General features: G+C 50.6%; 2 protein-coding genes across 3 annotated transcripts in view; one reads left to right on the forward strand and one right to left on the reverse strand.

The window, feature by feature from the left end:
- The window catches only part of LOC143347083 (uncharacterized), a 95,723-nt gene extending 87,093 nt beyond the window's left edge, over window positions 1-8,630 (reverse strand). The window contains exon 1 of the mRNA XM_076775976.1: window positions 8,618-8,630. The gene's annotated coding sequence lies outside the window, so the exon portion shown is untranslated. The remainder of the gene's footprint in view (window positions 1-8,617) is intronic.
- The window catches only part of LOC143347082 (uncharacterized), a 31,786-nt gene extending 20,868 nt beyond the window's left edge, over window positions 1-10,918 (forward strand). The window contains exons 2-3 of one of the 2 annotated variants that reach the window (XM_076775972.1): window positions 4,703-5,395; window positions 6,454-10,918. In XM_076775972.1, the coding sequence (XP_076632087.1) occupies window positions 4,703-5,395; window positions 6,454-7,727 (1,967 nt within the window). In that variant the 3' untranslated portion in view covers window positions 7,728-10,918. The remainder of the gene's footprint in view (window positions 1-4,702; window positions 5,396-6,453) is intronic. The other variant, XM_076775973.1, reaches the window with a different exon arrangement.
- The last annotated feature ends 5,145 nt before the right edge of the window (window positions 10,919-16,063 follow it).

Here is a 16,063-nt window from a genome sequence, read left to right on the forward strand (position 1 = left end):
AACATAATTTTTCCAGAACGATTTGAAACTTTTCTTTTTCGTCGAAAAATTTGTCCACTTACTCAATTTTTTTTCTCGAAAATGGTTAGGATTTCGGGGGTATGTCTAATGACCAAAAATGATTATAATTTAACCCTATAGCTAAAAATAATTTTTCCAAGACGATTCGAAAGTCTTTTTTTTCACCCAAAACTTTCAGCACTTACTCGAATTTTTTTCTCGAAAGTGGGTAGGATTTCGGGGGTACGTCTATTCACCAAAAATGATTGTAATTGACCCCCGCAGCCGAACATAATTTTTCCAGAACGATTTGAAACTTTTCTTTTTCGTCGAAAAATTTGTCCACTTACTCAATTTTTTTTCTCGAAAATGGTTAGGATTTCGGGGGTATGTCTAATGACCAAAAATGATTATAATTTAACCCTATAGCTAAAAATAATTTTTCCAAGACGATTCGAAAGTCTTTTTTTTCACCCAAAACTTTCAGCACTTACTCGAATTTTTTTCTCGAAAGTGGGTAGGATTTCGGGGGTATGTCTAATCACCAAAAATGATTGTAATTGACCCCTGCAACCAAAAGTAATTTTTTCAAAATGATTTGAAATTGTTTAATTTAATTTTTTAATAACTTTTTAACGAAGCCTCCATCAAGAAATTGATATTCTTGATTTTCGTCTTATTTTGGCCTCTTGAATCTCTCATAAAAATTTTTCTCAGGGGTAGTCGAATACCCTGTATATACAATCGGAAAGTCGGTCGAGCGCTTGCGATGGAAACGCTCCCTCTAGTAGCAAGTACGGAAGGTGATGGACCCCACGATGCTTTCCTGAAAGAATTCTAGTTCCTCGGGAGAAAAGGGAAACTTGAAGAGAAGAATAGAAATAAAAGTAAGGCAACCATTTGCATCGTAAGGTAAGGCGTACCACGATTATAGCCAAAAAGTTAAGTACTTTTAACGAGAATTTCGTAAAGAAAAAACTTGGTTGCTTACGACTGGTAAAACTCTATGACTCCTAGTGACTCGTAATATCCGAGACTCGAACTGCAGCGGGTAACGGGGCTAGGTTAATTTCATTGTCGTCGAGGAGAAAGCGGTAGAAAATAGTTGAAAAAAACGTCCCGAGCCCGGACGGACGCTCGACCGTCGGGCAAAGTTACGACAACCGGGCATCAATTAAGCGTAGTTTCTGTCCGTAAATCGTCGCGTCGTTATATCTCGTTCGCTTGTTAGACGAGGCCGAGTCGCAGACAACCTCGGCGCATCCATCGCGAGTGAACGCACGTCGGCCCGATAAACGCTCTTCCGTCTTATCAAATCGCTTCCGTTTACGCGTCTCGCGAACGTGCTCGTAAAAGGCTCGGATTAAAGAGTGGAATTACACGAAACGAAACGCGAGAGGGGGACTCGAAGAGAAAGAAAAAAAAAAGGAGAAAATTCGCCGTCGAAGGATGCAGGGAATGAAGTCGAAACGCCCCGAAGTGATAGCCAAATCGAGAAACACGCGGACACGCTCGTTTTACACCGATCGCCTGCCTCCTACGGCCGTATCCTTACCGCCGGGGGGATTGACAGCGGTAAATCCGACGGCCTTTTTTAGTTCGCCCCGTTTTATCCGAGTCTCGCGGAACGCGCCGTGTCGGGACTGATTTTTTTAGTTTAATGGTCTATCGCGAACGGTGATCGACGGAGGAAGGAGCGACGAGAGACTCGGGAGCAACCGACGCGGGAAGGACGAAGGAAAGACTGAAGAATAGCGACCCGGAAAGTCGGAAAGTCGACGGGTGAAAAGCGCGCGGCGGGGTAGAGAGGAGGAAAATAGAAGGGAGGAGGCAAATCGGCGGAGAGATAGAAAGAAAGGGGGCAGAGGGGGGGGCGGGAGAGGTGGAGGGTAGAGGGGGAAAGAAAAGGAAAAGAAAAAGAGACGGAGAACGGTCGCGTGGCCGTGCGTGGCCCCAAATAGGGCATCAGGTGGTTGCGCGACGCCCGCGAGAGAAAAAGATCGTTCGCGCGTGCGCAGAGGCGCGTGTGCCTCTCGTAACCGGGCGCGCGCACGCATGTACGCGAGTACCAGAACGGCACGCGCGCACTCTTACAGGTGGTGGCAACCGGCTGCACACAGGAAATTGCTCCTTTGCCGTGCAAACTCGGTCCGGACGGAACTTTAAGCGACGCCGTTCACCCGGATTAGTCGACCGACCGATCGAACTGGCATTCGAAGAGAATCGACGCTCCTAGACCCGCGTCTATCCCGCGATATTCTCACCTGTTGCGTCTCTTTTCGAACGGCCTCTTCCTCCGTGCATACCGCGAACTTTGAAGGAACCCCTTCGACGGGGGCTTTTTATTTACATCGAGGCTCATCGTCCTAACGTTGTAAGTTAACCTCCTAAATGTGGCTCGGGACAAATATTGCCTCACGTGGCCGGAAATCGAACCGAGCTAAAATTGAAACCCTCTGTGACGCTTTCAAGATAAAATAATCCTTGGTACCTCGGAACGGACCAACGTGTGAGCTTCACCCCCGAGCGAGCAGCGTTTTAATCGATATGCGTTGCACGAGGAGGAACACTGGCGGCGGTCGCGAGCTCTCGAACGTTAAACCGACGCCTGTCATCGACAGAGACGAGGCGTCGATACGCCGACGCCGTACGCGTCACCGACCACGAGCTTACGCAGAGTAGAGGAGCGGCGGCAGGGTAACGGAGCTACTCCCGCGATTGGTAAATTATTCGTTAGAGATCTCGACATTCGACGAAGGAAACCGTTCTCTTTCTCCTCCTATTCTTAAACTGTCGAGGAAAGCAAAAGTTAACAAACATGCCAGGACGTAAGAATACAATATAAATATAGACGCTATCTTACTATGTAAACGTACGTGTACGTTAGATTGCGCGTTTGATCACGAGTAAATATGTAGTTTGCATTCGATCTTCGATGTTAACTTGCTCGTCTCCACTATCAATTATTATCCGCACGCAAACGACTATTTTACTTCAGTCGAAATGGTTGCCCCAAACATTATTTCTCGAAACGCGACGACGATAATGGGATTTAGAAGTCGAAAGAAAGCGCGTGGAGAGGATATGGGAAGAGTGGTGGATCTCCAAGTTTCAAACTCGCCTCGTCGCGAGGGAGAAGAATCGCGCGCGCGCGCGTGAGTTGAAGCCACGTCTACGTCACGCGTGCCTACGTCACTGGAGAACCGAGCGGCGCGTCGTCGAGGAGGGAGAAGCGAGGATAGAGCGAGAGGCGCGGAGGGGTACTAGGGGAAGGTGGTGGTTGACGGTGGGGGTAGAGATGCCTGCGAGCGGTGGCTCGCAGTGACGACGGCGGTGATCGCAGGGTGGGGGTGGAGGCGCGTGTGTACGTACACACGTACGCGCGTGACTATATACGCGTCACGCAGACAGCGGCGCGTTGATAGGGGACCGCAGAGCGGGGATTGGCTGGCGGTCGACTCGCCGCTTCCAAATATGGGACAGTCTCCGCGGTCCATTCATAAAACTACGGGGCGCGCCGCCGCTCGGCTCAGTTCGTGCGCGACCCCCACGCATCGCGCGTCCTCCGACGATCCGCTTCCTCTCGGTCCACGCACACCTAACCGCTCAGAGATACGTACCGACCTACGTCGCACGGTAAACCTAACCGAAGAGGTAGGAATAGGGTGAGAGGGGGAGATAAAGAAGGAGACGCAGAGAGGAGAAGGAAAAGGACGGAGGACAACGGAACGACAAATAGGCGCGCGGTCGCGCGCGCCTACACCTACGCGAGGCAAAACACGAGTGGATCCGCGAGCAAAGGAACAATCTTAACGAATTTCGATCAACGACCGACTACTCGATAAGGGACGAAGGACGCGGAAAACGCTACTGTTTTTGGAAGAGGACTCGCGGTCTCGCCGCGTTCCCACCCCTCTTTTGCACCGCGTTACCACGCGTTTACGCGCTCGTTGAGCAACCGCCTGCTGTCCCTTCTGGTCCCGAGGGGTCGGATGCATTCCGGATCGGGACGACGATCGGTCACGATCCGGTGAGATTGGATTTTCTCTGTCCCGTACACTTTGGTGGTGGTGGTGGTGGTGGTGGTGGAGGTGGTGGTAGTGGTTTTGTGGTTGGTGGTGGTTGTACGCACGGTGGTGTATTATCCGACCGCGACAAATCGCACGAGTGCGCGCGCGCGGCCGTGCTTGGTCGCGTAAGAGAGAGGGAAAGAAAAGGAAGGACGGAGAGGCGAGCGATCGAGACACGGTTTTTGCCGCCCGGCGTCCGCTCCCTCGTGTGTACCTCGCTGAAAGAGACTCGGCGCGTGCCGCGCGACGGATAAAAAAGGGGGAGCGCGTGCTACGTCCGCTTAACTACTAACCCAGTGACTCGAGCTTGAGGGAAGGAGGGAAGGACTGATACGACCGATCTCTACGGACTTGACGTTTCGATTTTCTGGCTCGTTTCGAAGCGTGTCCGCTGCCCGCGCGTCGTTACCGCCAAACCAAAGGATACGAATACACGTATAGGTATCTAATAAAGACAGAGACTGAATAAACGACTGAAAAGGCTAACCTCCTCGTAGTACTTGTACCGGTGGGAGTAAAAGAGAGAGCGAGAGAAAGAGAGAGAGAGAGAGAAAGAGGCTTAACTGTGTCGGGGCGACCGAGGAAGGACAACATTTTAACCATAATAATAGCGTTGAACGATACAACCGCAGGCGAGGACACGCAGTGCGGTACCGAGGAGGCTGTCGCCGCTGGCCAAGGAAGCGACCCGCTCCAGAGGATGACGATGGACGGCATGGAAGTGGTGGGCACGCAACCCCACGCGGCCACCAGCCCGTTTCTGCTATCGTCGCCGCCCCTTGGTCATCATCATCATCACCATCATCACCCCACCTTTAATCTACAGACGGTGCAGCTAAGCTTCGACGCGTGTTTGCCGTACAACGCGGCCACGTCCTCGAACTCGATCGTTTGCGGCGTCGGCGGCACCTCGTCGCCGGTTCCCACCACTTGCACCTCCTCGACGAGCTGCAACAAGACGATACCCATTCTCTCGTTGGCTACGTGCGTACCGTTGCACGCTCAACACCAAAACAATACCGACGCCGCGGAACATCATGGCCCGCACCATCAGCATCATCATCATCACCACCATCAACGGCTCGAGGATCATCAGCATCATCGGCACGTCGATGCCTCCTCGCCGTCGAACGACTCCACCGACGGCAAGCGACGGCTGCAGTCCGTCAACGAGGACAAGGACTGCTCGAGGGACTGCAGGGACGATCTTCAGGAACCCATCGAGAAGGATAAGCCAGGTGACCTAAACACGCCGGTTACCACCAGCAGCGATTTACCGTCCTTCTTCGGCCCCTCCGCGCTCGTCGAGCCACCTCCTATTTCAGGTACCTACAAATCAGCAGTCCTTTAAATCGTTCTTCGATCGGTCGACCACCAAATCTTCTTGTCTCCTAGTCCCTGTTCGCTCGATCGTCGTCCCTCGTCATAAACATCAAATCGGTGTTTACGAGGCTAGATTTGTTTCTCGTTCCGTCTCCTCCGGGTCGCGTCAAAATAAACGCGCGCCCCCCTCTCCCTCCACCCCGACGGGAACGTGGACACACAGTAGTATCGGCTGGTTCGAACTCCGGCAACCTTGCACTTGCTCTCTGCGTTTCACGAGCATCCCCCGACTTTCGCTTTCCGCATATCCGCACAACTCTTGCTGCTGCTGCTACCCTCGTGGCTCCGCCATGCACCCCTCCGACGAACGCGCGGCTCTCCCGCGATCACGTTTTCAATGTCGTCGCGGGGAAATCGCACGAGGTGACGTAGATATATCGGTTGGCTCGCGAAAACGGCTAATATCGAACCTGCCCGCCTCGGAGCGGATCAATACTCGGCGACCCCGACATTCAGAGACCCTCCTCCGCGTCCCTGCATCACCGACGCCCCCGCGCCTCCACCTCTGCCTCCCACCGCCCCTTTGCCGGTTCATTCATGCTTCCGAATGCCCCCACCACGTTCGTCCGGAGCAACGCCAACCACCCTCCGTCGTTCGCGTCTTCCGCGAAGCTCTCGCGAAACGTTCTCGCATCGTCGTCGACGTTCCGTATTTTTTTTTTTTTTTCTTTTTTTCTTTTAAAGACATGATTTTTCACGGATGTCGGGAATAGAAATCGGTTGCTTTCGAGTAGCCCGGCGGCTCCGGTTTTCGGTAGGAAGCGACACGATACAACGAAAACGTAGGAAGGAAGTAACGAGACGGCAGGATGCAGACGACAGATAGAGCCGCGGCTCGCAAGATAAAGTCACCCCCGTATCGCACGGTCCTTCCTGTCGATTCTTTTAGGTCGCGATGCACGCGCGCGCGCGACCACCAGCGCGAGACGATTCGCGCTGGCCACTACGCAGCGTAATCTTGATCCCGAGACTGACGCGAGACTCGATGGATGGTTTTCAGGCAGCCTGGCGGGCGAGGATCTGTCCCTGGAAGAGGCGACACCGGAGGACGATGAGACGGCGACCTCCGCCAGCAGGGATCACCGACACCACCATCACCAGGAGTCCCAGGACAACGGGACGGCGGGGGCGCCACCGTCGAGCAGTCCGCCGCGCCACCATCAGGCCCAGGAGGACGCCGATCGTTGCAACGTCCTCCAAGGCGGCGTGATCCTCTACTCTTCGCCTCATTCCACGTCGTCGGTGTCCTCTGCGCCCGCGACCAGCGTCAACATCTGCAACGTACCCACGCTGACCTACCGCGGCGTTTTCACGACCACCTGCGCGCAATCCTCGCCGCTGAACACCCTGCAGAACCAGCAGCCGCAGCAGCAGCAGCAGCAGCCCCAGCAACAGCAGCAGCCGAGCGGCCAGGAGATCTGGGGACCGTTACCCTCGCCGACCCTGACCTTGACGGGTCAACCGTTTCTTCACCCCACTCTGCACTCGGCCCCGTACGGCGGCGAGACCGTCGAACTTCTCCAGGTCGAGTCGAAACCACCCCCGCCGCCAGGTTACCACGATACGCCTACCACCACCCCGGCCGGCTGGCTGACGGCGCACGAGGAGGCTTATGACCCGAACCTCCTGTCCCACCACCATCCCCATCACCATCATCAGGAGACGACGCTCAAGCAGGAACCAACCGGAACCGCGGGCTACGGACCGACCGTGCAGCAACAGCAACAGCAACAGCAACCTCAACCGAGCCAGCAGCAGCAACAGCAACCGCCACCGGCCGCCGGTACGGGCGTGCAATTGGCGGAATACAACCCCAGCACGTCCAAGGGGCACGAGATCCTCTCGCAGGTTTACCAACAGAGCGCTTTGCCGCTGAGGCTGGTCCCGGTGAAACCGCGAAAGTACCCAAATCGACCGAGCAAGACGCCGGTGCACGAGCGTCCGTACGCCTGTCCCGTTGACGGATGCGATCGCAGGTTCTCGCGCAGCGACGAGCTCACCCGTCACATACGCATCCACACCGGGCAGAAACCGTTCCAGTGTCGCATCTGCATGCGCTCGTTTTCCAGAAGCGACCATCTGACCACCCACGTGAGGACGCACACCGGCGAGAAACCGTTCTGCTGCGACCAGTGCGGACGAAAGTTCGCGAGGAGCGACGAGAAGAAACGGCACGCCAAGGTGCACCTTAAGCAGAGGCTGAAGCGCGAGGCGACCCACGCGTCCGCCAGAAATCACCCGCAGAGCCACGCATCGCCGCCGTGCAACCAGTAAACCGGCCGCACGGTTTCAGGCTTAGGCCACACGACCCTCGAAGCGACGCGCCTTTCTACAGGGTGTCTCGTTTCAGTGAGTACACCAGGATATCTCAGAAGGAGTCGTAGTTAGTAAAAAAATGTTCGTACGAAAGTTGTTTAGGACGGGCTACAGCATGCAGTAATAATTGTTTTCTTATGGGTGGAGCAATTCTGGGTGGATTCCTTAAATGGAATATATTTTTTTCTTCGGAAAGTAACAGCAGGTACTGAGACAAATCCAACGAGGTGCAATACGATAGTATTTTGAATTCTATAAAGGTAAATTTGTTGACTTATGTTTACGTCAGCAGTCGCTGCTGAGCAGCGTTGGTTGCATTCGTATCAAGTTACTGCTGCAATTACGATATTACTGTGGCGCTGCTTTGCTGGTTGTAAAAAAACGAGAAAGTTAGTAGAGGCTAGATAAGGAAAGTATCTCTCTAGCAGACCCTGCCTTAGACGACTGGATATTGGGGTAGTCGGTCGAGCGCTTGTGAGAGCCGCCCCTCTGGTGGCGAGTATGGGAGATGACCCGCTCCACCCTTAAGAAAACAATTAGTACTGCATGATGTAGCCCATCCTACCGAACAACTTCAGTACTAACATTTTTTTAATAACTACACACTTAAACAAGACATCCTCCTGTATGTTCTTCCTTGTGTTGCAACGAAGACAGACGAGATCGGCGTCCCTATGTCTTTTCGATCGTAAGACAAGGAAGGGTATAAAAACGGACGTTGTTTCGAGGATCGTACGCCGCGCATTCCTTCGATCCATTTTGTAGCTTCTCTCCTCGCCGGGCGACGAGGAAACGACGGAGACCTTTAGGCGGATACGCACAGGCTGCCGTCACCGACTGATCCGTCATCGATCGTCGTCGGTCTTTGCCAGCCGTGGGACTCTCGATGCTGTAAAACCACGCGTGATACCGAAACGCTTGTTCGGACATTTATTAGTACGTAAGAGATCCCTGGAGGATTCGTTCGGATAATTTTGTAAATACCGCGTGAAGCGGACATTTTTTATTTTCCCAAAAAGAAAATTTTCAAATCTTCTCTCTCGGTCTCACGGCTCTCGGTTCCTCGAGGACGATCCGAGGGAGCATCCTCTTCGTTGTCGCCCGTTAGTTGCATTTAGTTTCCTTTTTCTCTTATCCACGGAACGAGTTCGAACGATTCCTAGCTTTGCCGGGCTACGCGCGGGTTAAGTTGTTTCCCCCGACGACGGTCAGTATCGGTCCTCGAACGACCCGTTGGGGATCGTTATTTACGGGCGGTCGCGTTTTATGCCCTTGTTTGCGATCGGGGAACGACCGAGAGATGCAGATGCGAAAAATCGCGCGCGCGAAATATTCCAGTGTCGCGGGATACTGCGACCGCGTTCACGAACGAACGGCGTAGGAATCGATACCGCCCGCAGCTTCCGGGAATCAGGGAGGAATTCATCCGACAAGATAGAAAGAGAGAGAGAGAGAGAGAGAGAGAGAAAGAGAAAGACGGCGCGCATCCAAACGCATGCAAACGAGCGCGTAAAAAAGAAAAAAAAATATGGTCGCGCGAGCTTCTCGAAACGATCCACCGAAACGATTCGAAAAGCCCGCGTGCGCCTCGCGATGGGGGGAGTTATCGAAAAGTATTTTCTATGTATTTTTATAAGCGCTCGAACGAATATATTCGCTCGCGAGTATCCGTTCGAGATCCTGCGGGGGAGGCATTAGCGCTGGACGATGCTCAAAATCAGGTTCCGCGTCGAAAAAACGAACGATTCGATGTCGCGTGGTCGGTCTAGCGGCTCGCCGGAGACTGCGAGACGCACACACGCCCCTGATATCGTTGCAAGAATCGATCCACGCACTGTTTTGCGTCCTCGAACCTCGTGTCTTTCAATCATACAATCGAACAATCGCTTCGTATCGTCCTCTACCTCTCGAACGCGTCCACGTGTCTCGTTCCTACTTCGAACAAACGCCCCTCCGTGCTCCGGACACGCTAAAATCTCGGACTTTTCACCCCGCGTTACTTTCGAACCGTCCTCCCGAGTCCCCTGTCCCGGATAAAACAAAAACAAGAAAAACCCCCACGCATTCCCAACTATTTTTCAAAAACGCACGTCGAGTCCCGTCGCGATCCCCCCCCCATTAACGATCCTTTCGCCGCCAGCAAACCCCACGAGTAAAATCGTAATTAGTCGTGATCATCGTTGTTGAACCGGAAGTTTTCCTTTGTAAATATGTATATATATATAATAACGTGTTATAGATATGTATACATGGGTTACGTGTCTAATCGTACGAGCAGAGACAGAGAGTGACAGAGGGAGAGAAAGGGAACCCGTTAAAATCTTTCACTTTCCTCCTTTTAATCTTGCCGCCCTACTTTCCCCTCTTCTCCTCTCGGTTCTCCCCACTCCTCTCCCAAATCGCTCCCTCCCTCCCAGTACGTCGCGATCGTTTACGTGTAATATAAATATGAGTTTAGCGACGATTAATATTATGTATATGTTGCTCTATTTATTAACAAAAAAATCTCTCTATATATATATATAGTATATATATATATATATATTGATAAAAGATATATATATAATGTTAAAATTAAAGGATTATTTTTATTATGATTATTATATTATAATTATATTAATAACGATTTATGATTATCACGGAACGCGTAGCCGCGGATCCAACCGTTCTCTGTCGCGCTCGCATGCCCCAGCGATGGTTGCATCGACGCGTGTACGATATTATCCGCTATTGTTCTAGATAGGTCGGAAAATACGTAGGCACAGGAGCGTGTACGCACACGCGCGTTCTTCAGAAATAAAAACACAGAGAGAGAGAGAGAGAGAAATAGAGATTATATGCGTGTGTGCCATGGAACGTATGTGTATGCGTGTGTTGGAGAAAACGAGAGTCAACAAAAAAAAAAAAAAAACGTATAGTGAGAAATGGAGGAATACAGACGACACTTTTTTTACGAATGATATTACGCTATAGTTGGGTAAATTATGTGTAACTACTATGCCATATGGTGCTCCGAGTGCTATGCACAGAGAAAAAACAGAATCTCTCGACTACCTGTATACTTGTGTTGTAATCATCGTTGCCGTTTAATCTGGCCCGTTCCCCACGACGATTATTAACAAAAATACAAAGTTAACATTGAACAGCAACGCCCTTCGTTGTTCTTTGATCTTTCCTCCTCCCAACATCGATAAATCGGCGTTTGTTATCTTTAAAAGCGGTCGTCGATACGAGTCGTTGCATTCGACGATCGCGCCGCGGATAAGCAAACCTCTTATCTCGATAAAAATTCCCGACAACGAATAAAAGATAAGCGACCGTTCGGCCCGTTCCTCGTCAATTACCGAATAAAGTATTAATTGGTATTCGAGTCATGTTTTTCCCCGACTCTCGATCACGCCCGATGAATCGATATCTCGGCAACGTTGCGCGTATTTTCAAACACGATTCGTTTCCACCTTTTTCTTTTAACCGTCGTTTATGGAAATTGTCTCGATATATCGAAAGGTTTCGAGAGCCCCGGCCGAACGACGCCAGGCATTATTCCGCGTGTATATATATATATATATATCTATATAAAACGAAATATTTGTTTTTACAAGTACCGTTCCGACTCCGAAGAGTCGATATTTATGGACCCGATCGCGCCAATAATTTTTCTCTTTACGCTCTAGCTTCGGACGCATTCATCGACCGCGGACATCTTTATCGATCATCGACAATTACCGAACAGGACATCGCCGATCAAGGATGTCGATACAGCGAACAGCGTCCTACGCGACCGGACTATTGTTCGTCCCAGGCATTCGTTTAAAAGGCAACCACGAAGATTAACGAGGACCGGTCCACACGGGGCACGAGAGTCGCCACTCTCGATGCAACAGCGTGGTCGCGCCGTCTTTTCTATATGCAACCTTTCACCATAAACACGCGGTTGGCGCCTAAATGCGACCCGATCGGGCCTTTTCGGCCGCGTTTATCGTCCAATTTCCCATCGTCTCGATAAGAATCGCAAACAGCCGCCGATTAGAATCGTTCGCGCGCGTCGATTCCGTCCTCCTAACCTAAAAATGTCGTCCCGTCGTCCGGCGAGCTCTGTCGTCGAGTCTTGGACAGCGAACGGATAAAAATAAAGAACGTACTCGTTTGTGTTTCCGAACGACGATGACGTTGAAAGTGAAATTAATCGACGCCACGTAACGAGAAAGCGAAGCGGACAAACGGAACTCGCTGTGCTCCGTAACGATGCAATTCTGTCGACCAGGTACGTGGTAAAATCTCGGTGCAGAAAACAATTTCGAGATCTATCGCGTTCGACTGCCCGTGGCGAGCGCGCTTCTTCTCCAAACAAGGTCATCCTTGCGTACGATTCGGGTAGAAACGGCGTGGAAACGGCACTCTCCGTGCTATCGATCGATCGCGGAAACGATCGACGGGAAAACGGACGGTTACGATTTCCCCAAGGGCTACCTCGACGCTCGAGGTGGGTCCACGTCATCGATTCTTCGCACTCGAACGAACGAACAGTTTTGGCCGGCTCGCTGACTCTCGCGTGCGGAGAACGTGCAATGGCCACTACATAGGTGTATGCACACCTATATAGAAGAGACAGTGCAAGAAGTGGGCAGGAGTGAGGCTGTGAGAGCATGTCTATAAATAGGACCAAGATCGAGATGAGGCCTCCTCTGCACTTCGTGATGCCTTCTGTCCTTCTCGCCCCGCTATCTCTATCTCCTTCCGTTCTACTCTCTTCCACTTCTCCGCGTTCTTTTTCTTACTCGGCTCTCGCGTCCTCGTCACTCCACGCTTCTCGCTGTATCTTCGTCTCCTTTTTTTTTCGCCTTGTCCCTCTCCGTCTGATGACCGTCGGTGGCTCGCTCCCTCGCGCTCTCGCCCCGTCCTCGTCCCGCTTCCATGTTCCCAACCTCGCGCTGTCCTCCTCCCTCTGGCACATTCCTCCCACTCTAACGACCGACGACCGCGACGACGACCGACGCGCTCCTCGCACGACACATAAGGACCGCGCGCATACGCTCGCGCGCGTGCACGATCGAGCAAAAAAATGTCGTAAAATATAGTTCCTCCGTGGATGTGCGAGGCCCAGCCCGGGCCCTCGAAGAAGAAAAATGCGTGTTGGGTCGCGCGACCGGGCCGCTCGCCCGCTCTTCGAGATCGAACGATGGGATGAGTCAGGTAATGCCCGTACGCGAGCCCCGGTGGACCGTAGGTGTTGGTGAAATTTGATTCCCCGCTGCGCGACGCTCCAACGACGCGACTTCCGATCGTGCGCGCGCAACCGACGCGCGCTCTCTCGGCCGCCCCTGCGCGCCTCGCTTCCGGCTTCCAAGATCCACCGATACCTGGACAAACTGCCCCCATTTCTTCCAATTTACGTTTATTTTCACGGGGAAAAAATTACCAACCGCTGACCACCGTTCGTTTGTCCAAATTAGGCGGGATGTATGTACTCGTCGATGCATTTTTCTCGACGCACAGCGGGCAAGATCGAAAGAGGAAATCGTATAGAATGGAATGCTATAATTATTTGCGTAATAAGACAAGTATATTCGTTTGTCGATGGTAAAGTAGCTTCTAGGGTATTAAAAATCGGTAAATAATTACGATGCATTTTTTCCAAGGGTTTCACCGGAAATCTTAATTTCCTTCCTGTTTTCCACGAAGCGTAAGGCCGATAAAACGCGATCAATGAGAAAGCTACCGCATCCGCTTGATTATTATTTTTTTTTTTTCTAATTTTCCAGCCCGGTGTTCAGGTTCTCGTCCCCTGGTTCCACCGGACGAGTGGCGCATCGACGCTGCAAAACGAGCATTCCGCCTTCATTCGCGCCGCGCAACGATACCCGGTGTCGCATCGATCTTATAAACAAGCATCAAGCGGAGAACAGCCGAATGAGCTGAGTCGAGCCGAGAGCCAGCCAGCTAGCCAGCCACACCCCGACGCGATTAAACCTGTTGCTGCTTCACTAGTGGCTCGACTCCATAGACACGTACACGTAGGTGTCCGGCTACGCATATATGCGGGGATCACTCTGAAACTTTTCAGACGCGAGATGCCGGCAGACCCGTCGCCAAGTTCCCTGCGCAGCGAGCAAAGCAACTCTCTAGAACCGATCCCGGGGTTGGACGTCGATCAACGCGAAAACGACGGAAGACGTGCCGCGAAACGCCTCGAATCGCTCGCTAGCGCTGCGTTCAACGTTACTTGTTCGATTTAGCGATATTTTTATTCTTGCATGCATACTTTCTATCGCGATTCTCAATTAATTGTAACAGGATTTAAAAGATGAATTATTTAAGAGTTATATTCTTGGATCTGTCCCGTGGGGTCAAAAGTGACCCGACTCTGAGTAACGCAACGAATTTTAATTGCTGGTGTTTCAGAATCTGGAACGGAACGAGGGAAGAGTGTATCTGCATCGATTTTTCTCTCTACGGAAAATGGCATATGCACGCGTACATAAATACGTATGTATGTATACAGGGTGTTCGGTCACCCTTGGGAAAAATTTTAATGGGGGATTTTGTAATGGAGGCTTCGTTAAAAAGTTATTAACGTTTAAAGTTCCGCCCGTACTGAATTTTTTTCTAGAATGTTTCGGATTCGCCGTTATTAAGACAATAACGGACGCGACGCGCGAGACGGTTAGACCAGTAAACTGCCGTCTCGACGGTTACCGGTGTTTACCGTGCGACAAATTTTTTGCTCCCGGTTTCGAATCGAACCGAGCCGAAACGCTTCGATACTGAGCTCAGTTGTCGTATCGCCGCTGACCAGACCACTCGAAATAAACTGTGATTTCTATTCCGCTAGTGATATCGGTCCCATACTTTTGTACCTCATCTTTCCTCCTCGTACGCCAGTGGTCCACGGCCCTGACTCCGAAACCATCATCCATCCGCGTGCAGAGAGATATCGACTCGGAAATAGTTCCATCGAATTTCGCACATAGAAAGTGGGTAAGATTTCGAGGGTATGTCTATTCACCAAAAATGATTGTAATTGACGCCCACAGCTAACAATATTTCTTTCAGAACGATTTAAAATATTTTACTTTCGTCGAAAAATTTCACACCTTTTCGAATTTTTTTCTAGAAAATGGGTAGGATTTCGGAGGTATGTCTATTCACCAAAAATTATTGTAATTGACCCCCGCAACCGAAAATATTTTTTCCAGAACGATTTGAAATTTTTGAATTTAATTGTTAATAACTTTTTAACGAAGCCTCAATCAACAAATTGGTATTCTTGATTTTCGTCTTATTTTGGCCTCTAGAATCCCCCAGGTGTGGCTGAACACCCTGTATACGCCAAAGCTGCCATTCAGAAGCGATCGCGAACCACGGATCGTGGGTTTGCATGCAATTGTGAAATTTTCCATATAGTTTCATCGATTTCATAAATTAGAAATTATTCTATACTATTGCTCGCCGCGATGCAACAACAAAGTACAACGATCTAATACTCCCGCGAGAGGTGAAGATATAAAAAGCAACCAGCGAAGGAACCCTCTTTTTGCGTTGCATCGGTCGCGTTCAGCTTCACTGACCCTCTGGCGATCGCGCTGCCTTACCTTTGACTTACGGTTTTTCCTACTCTCGCGTTATCGCGACGAGATCGATGCAAGAGCAACATACAGGGCGTTCGGCCACCCCTGGGAAAAATTCTAATGGGGGATTCTAGAGGCCAAAATAAGACGAAAATCAAGAATATTAATTTGTTAATGGAGGCTTCGTTAAACAGTTATTAACGTTTAAAGTTCCGACCGTACTGAATTTTTTTCTAAAAAATGGGTAGGATTTCGAGGGTATGTGTAATGACCAAAAATGATTGTATTTGACCCCCGCAACCGAAAATAATTTTTCCAAAACGATTTGAAATTTTTTTTTTCCGTCGAAAAATTTCACACCTTCTCGAATTTTTTTCTAGAAAGTGGGTAGGATTTCGAAGGTATGTATAATGACCAAAAATGATTATAATTGACCCCCACAACAGAAAATAATTTTTCCAGAACGATTTGAAATTTTTTAATTTAATTCTTAATAACTTTTTAACGAAGCCTCCATCTAAAAATTGGTATACTTGATTTTCGTCTTATTTTGGCCTCTAGAATCCTCTATTAAAATTTTTCCCAGGGGTGGCCGAACACCCTGTATAACGAGCCACCGGGGGTCTCGAATTTCACGTCTCCTGTAACGCTGTGACGCAATTCGGTAAGCCGCGAGAGGGATGAAGATGGGCTTTATATGGGTTGCGCCGAAACGACACATATCGG

This window comes from Colletes latitarsis, chromosome 10, assembly GCF_051014445.1.
Source record: "Colletes latitarsis isolate SP2378_abdomen chromosome 10, iyColLati1, whole genome shotgun sequence".
Lineage (NCBI taxonomy): Eukaryota > Metazoa > Arthropoda > Insecta > Hymenoptera > Colletidae > Colletes > Colletes latitarsis.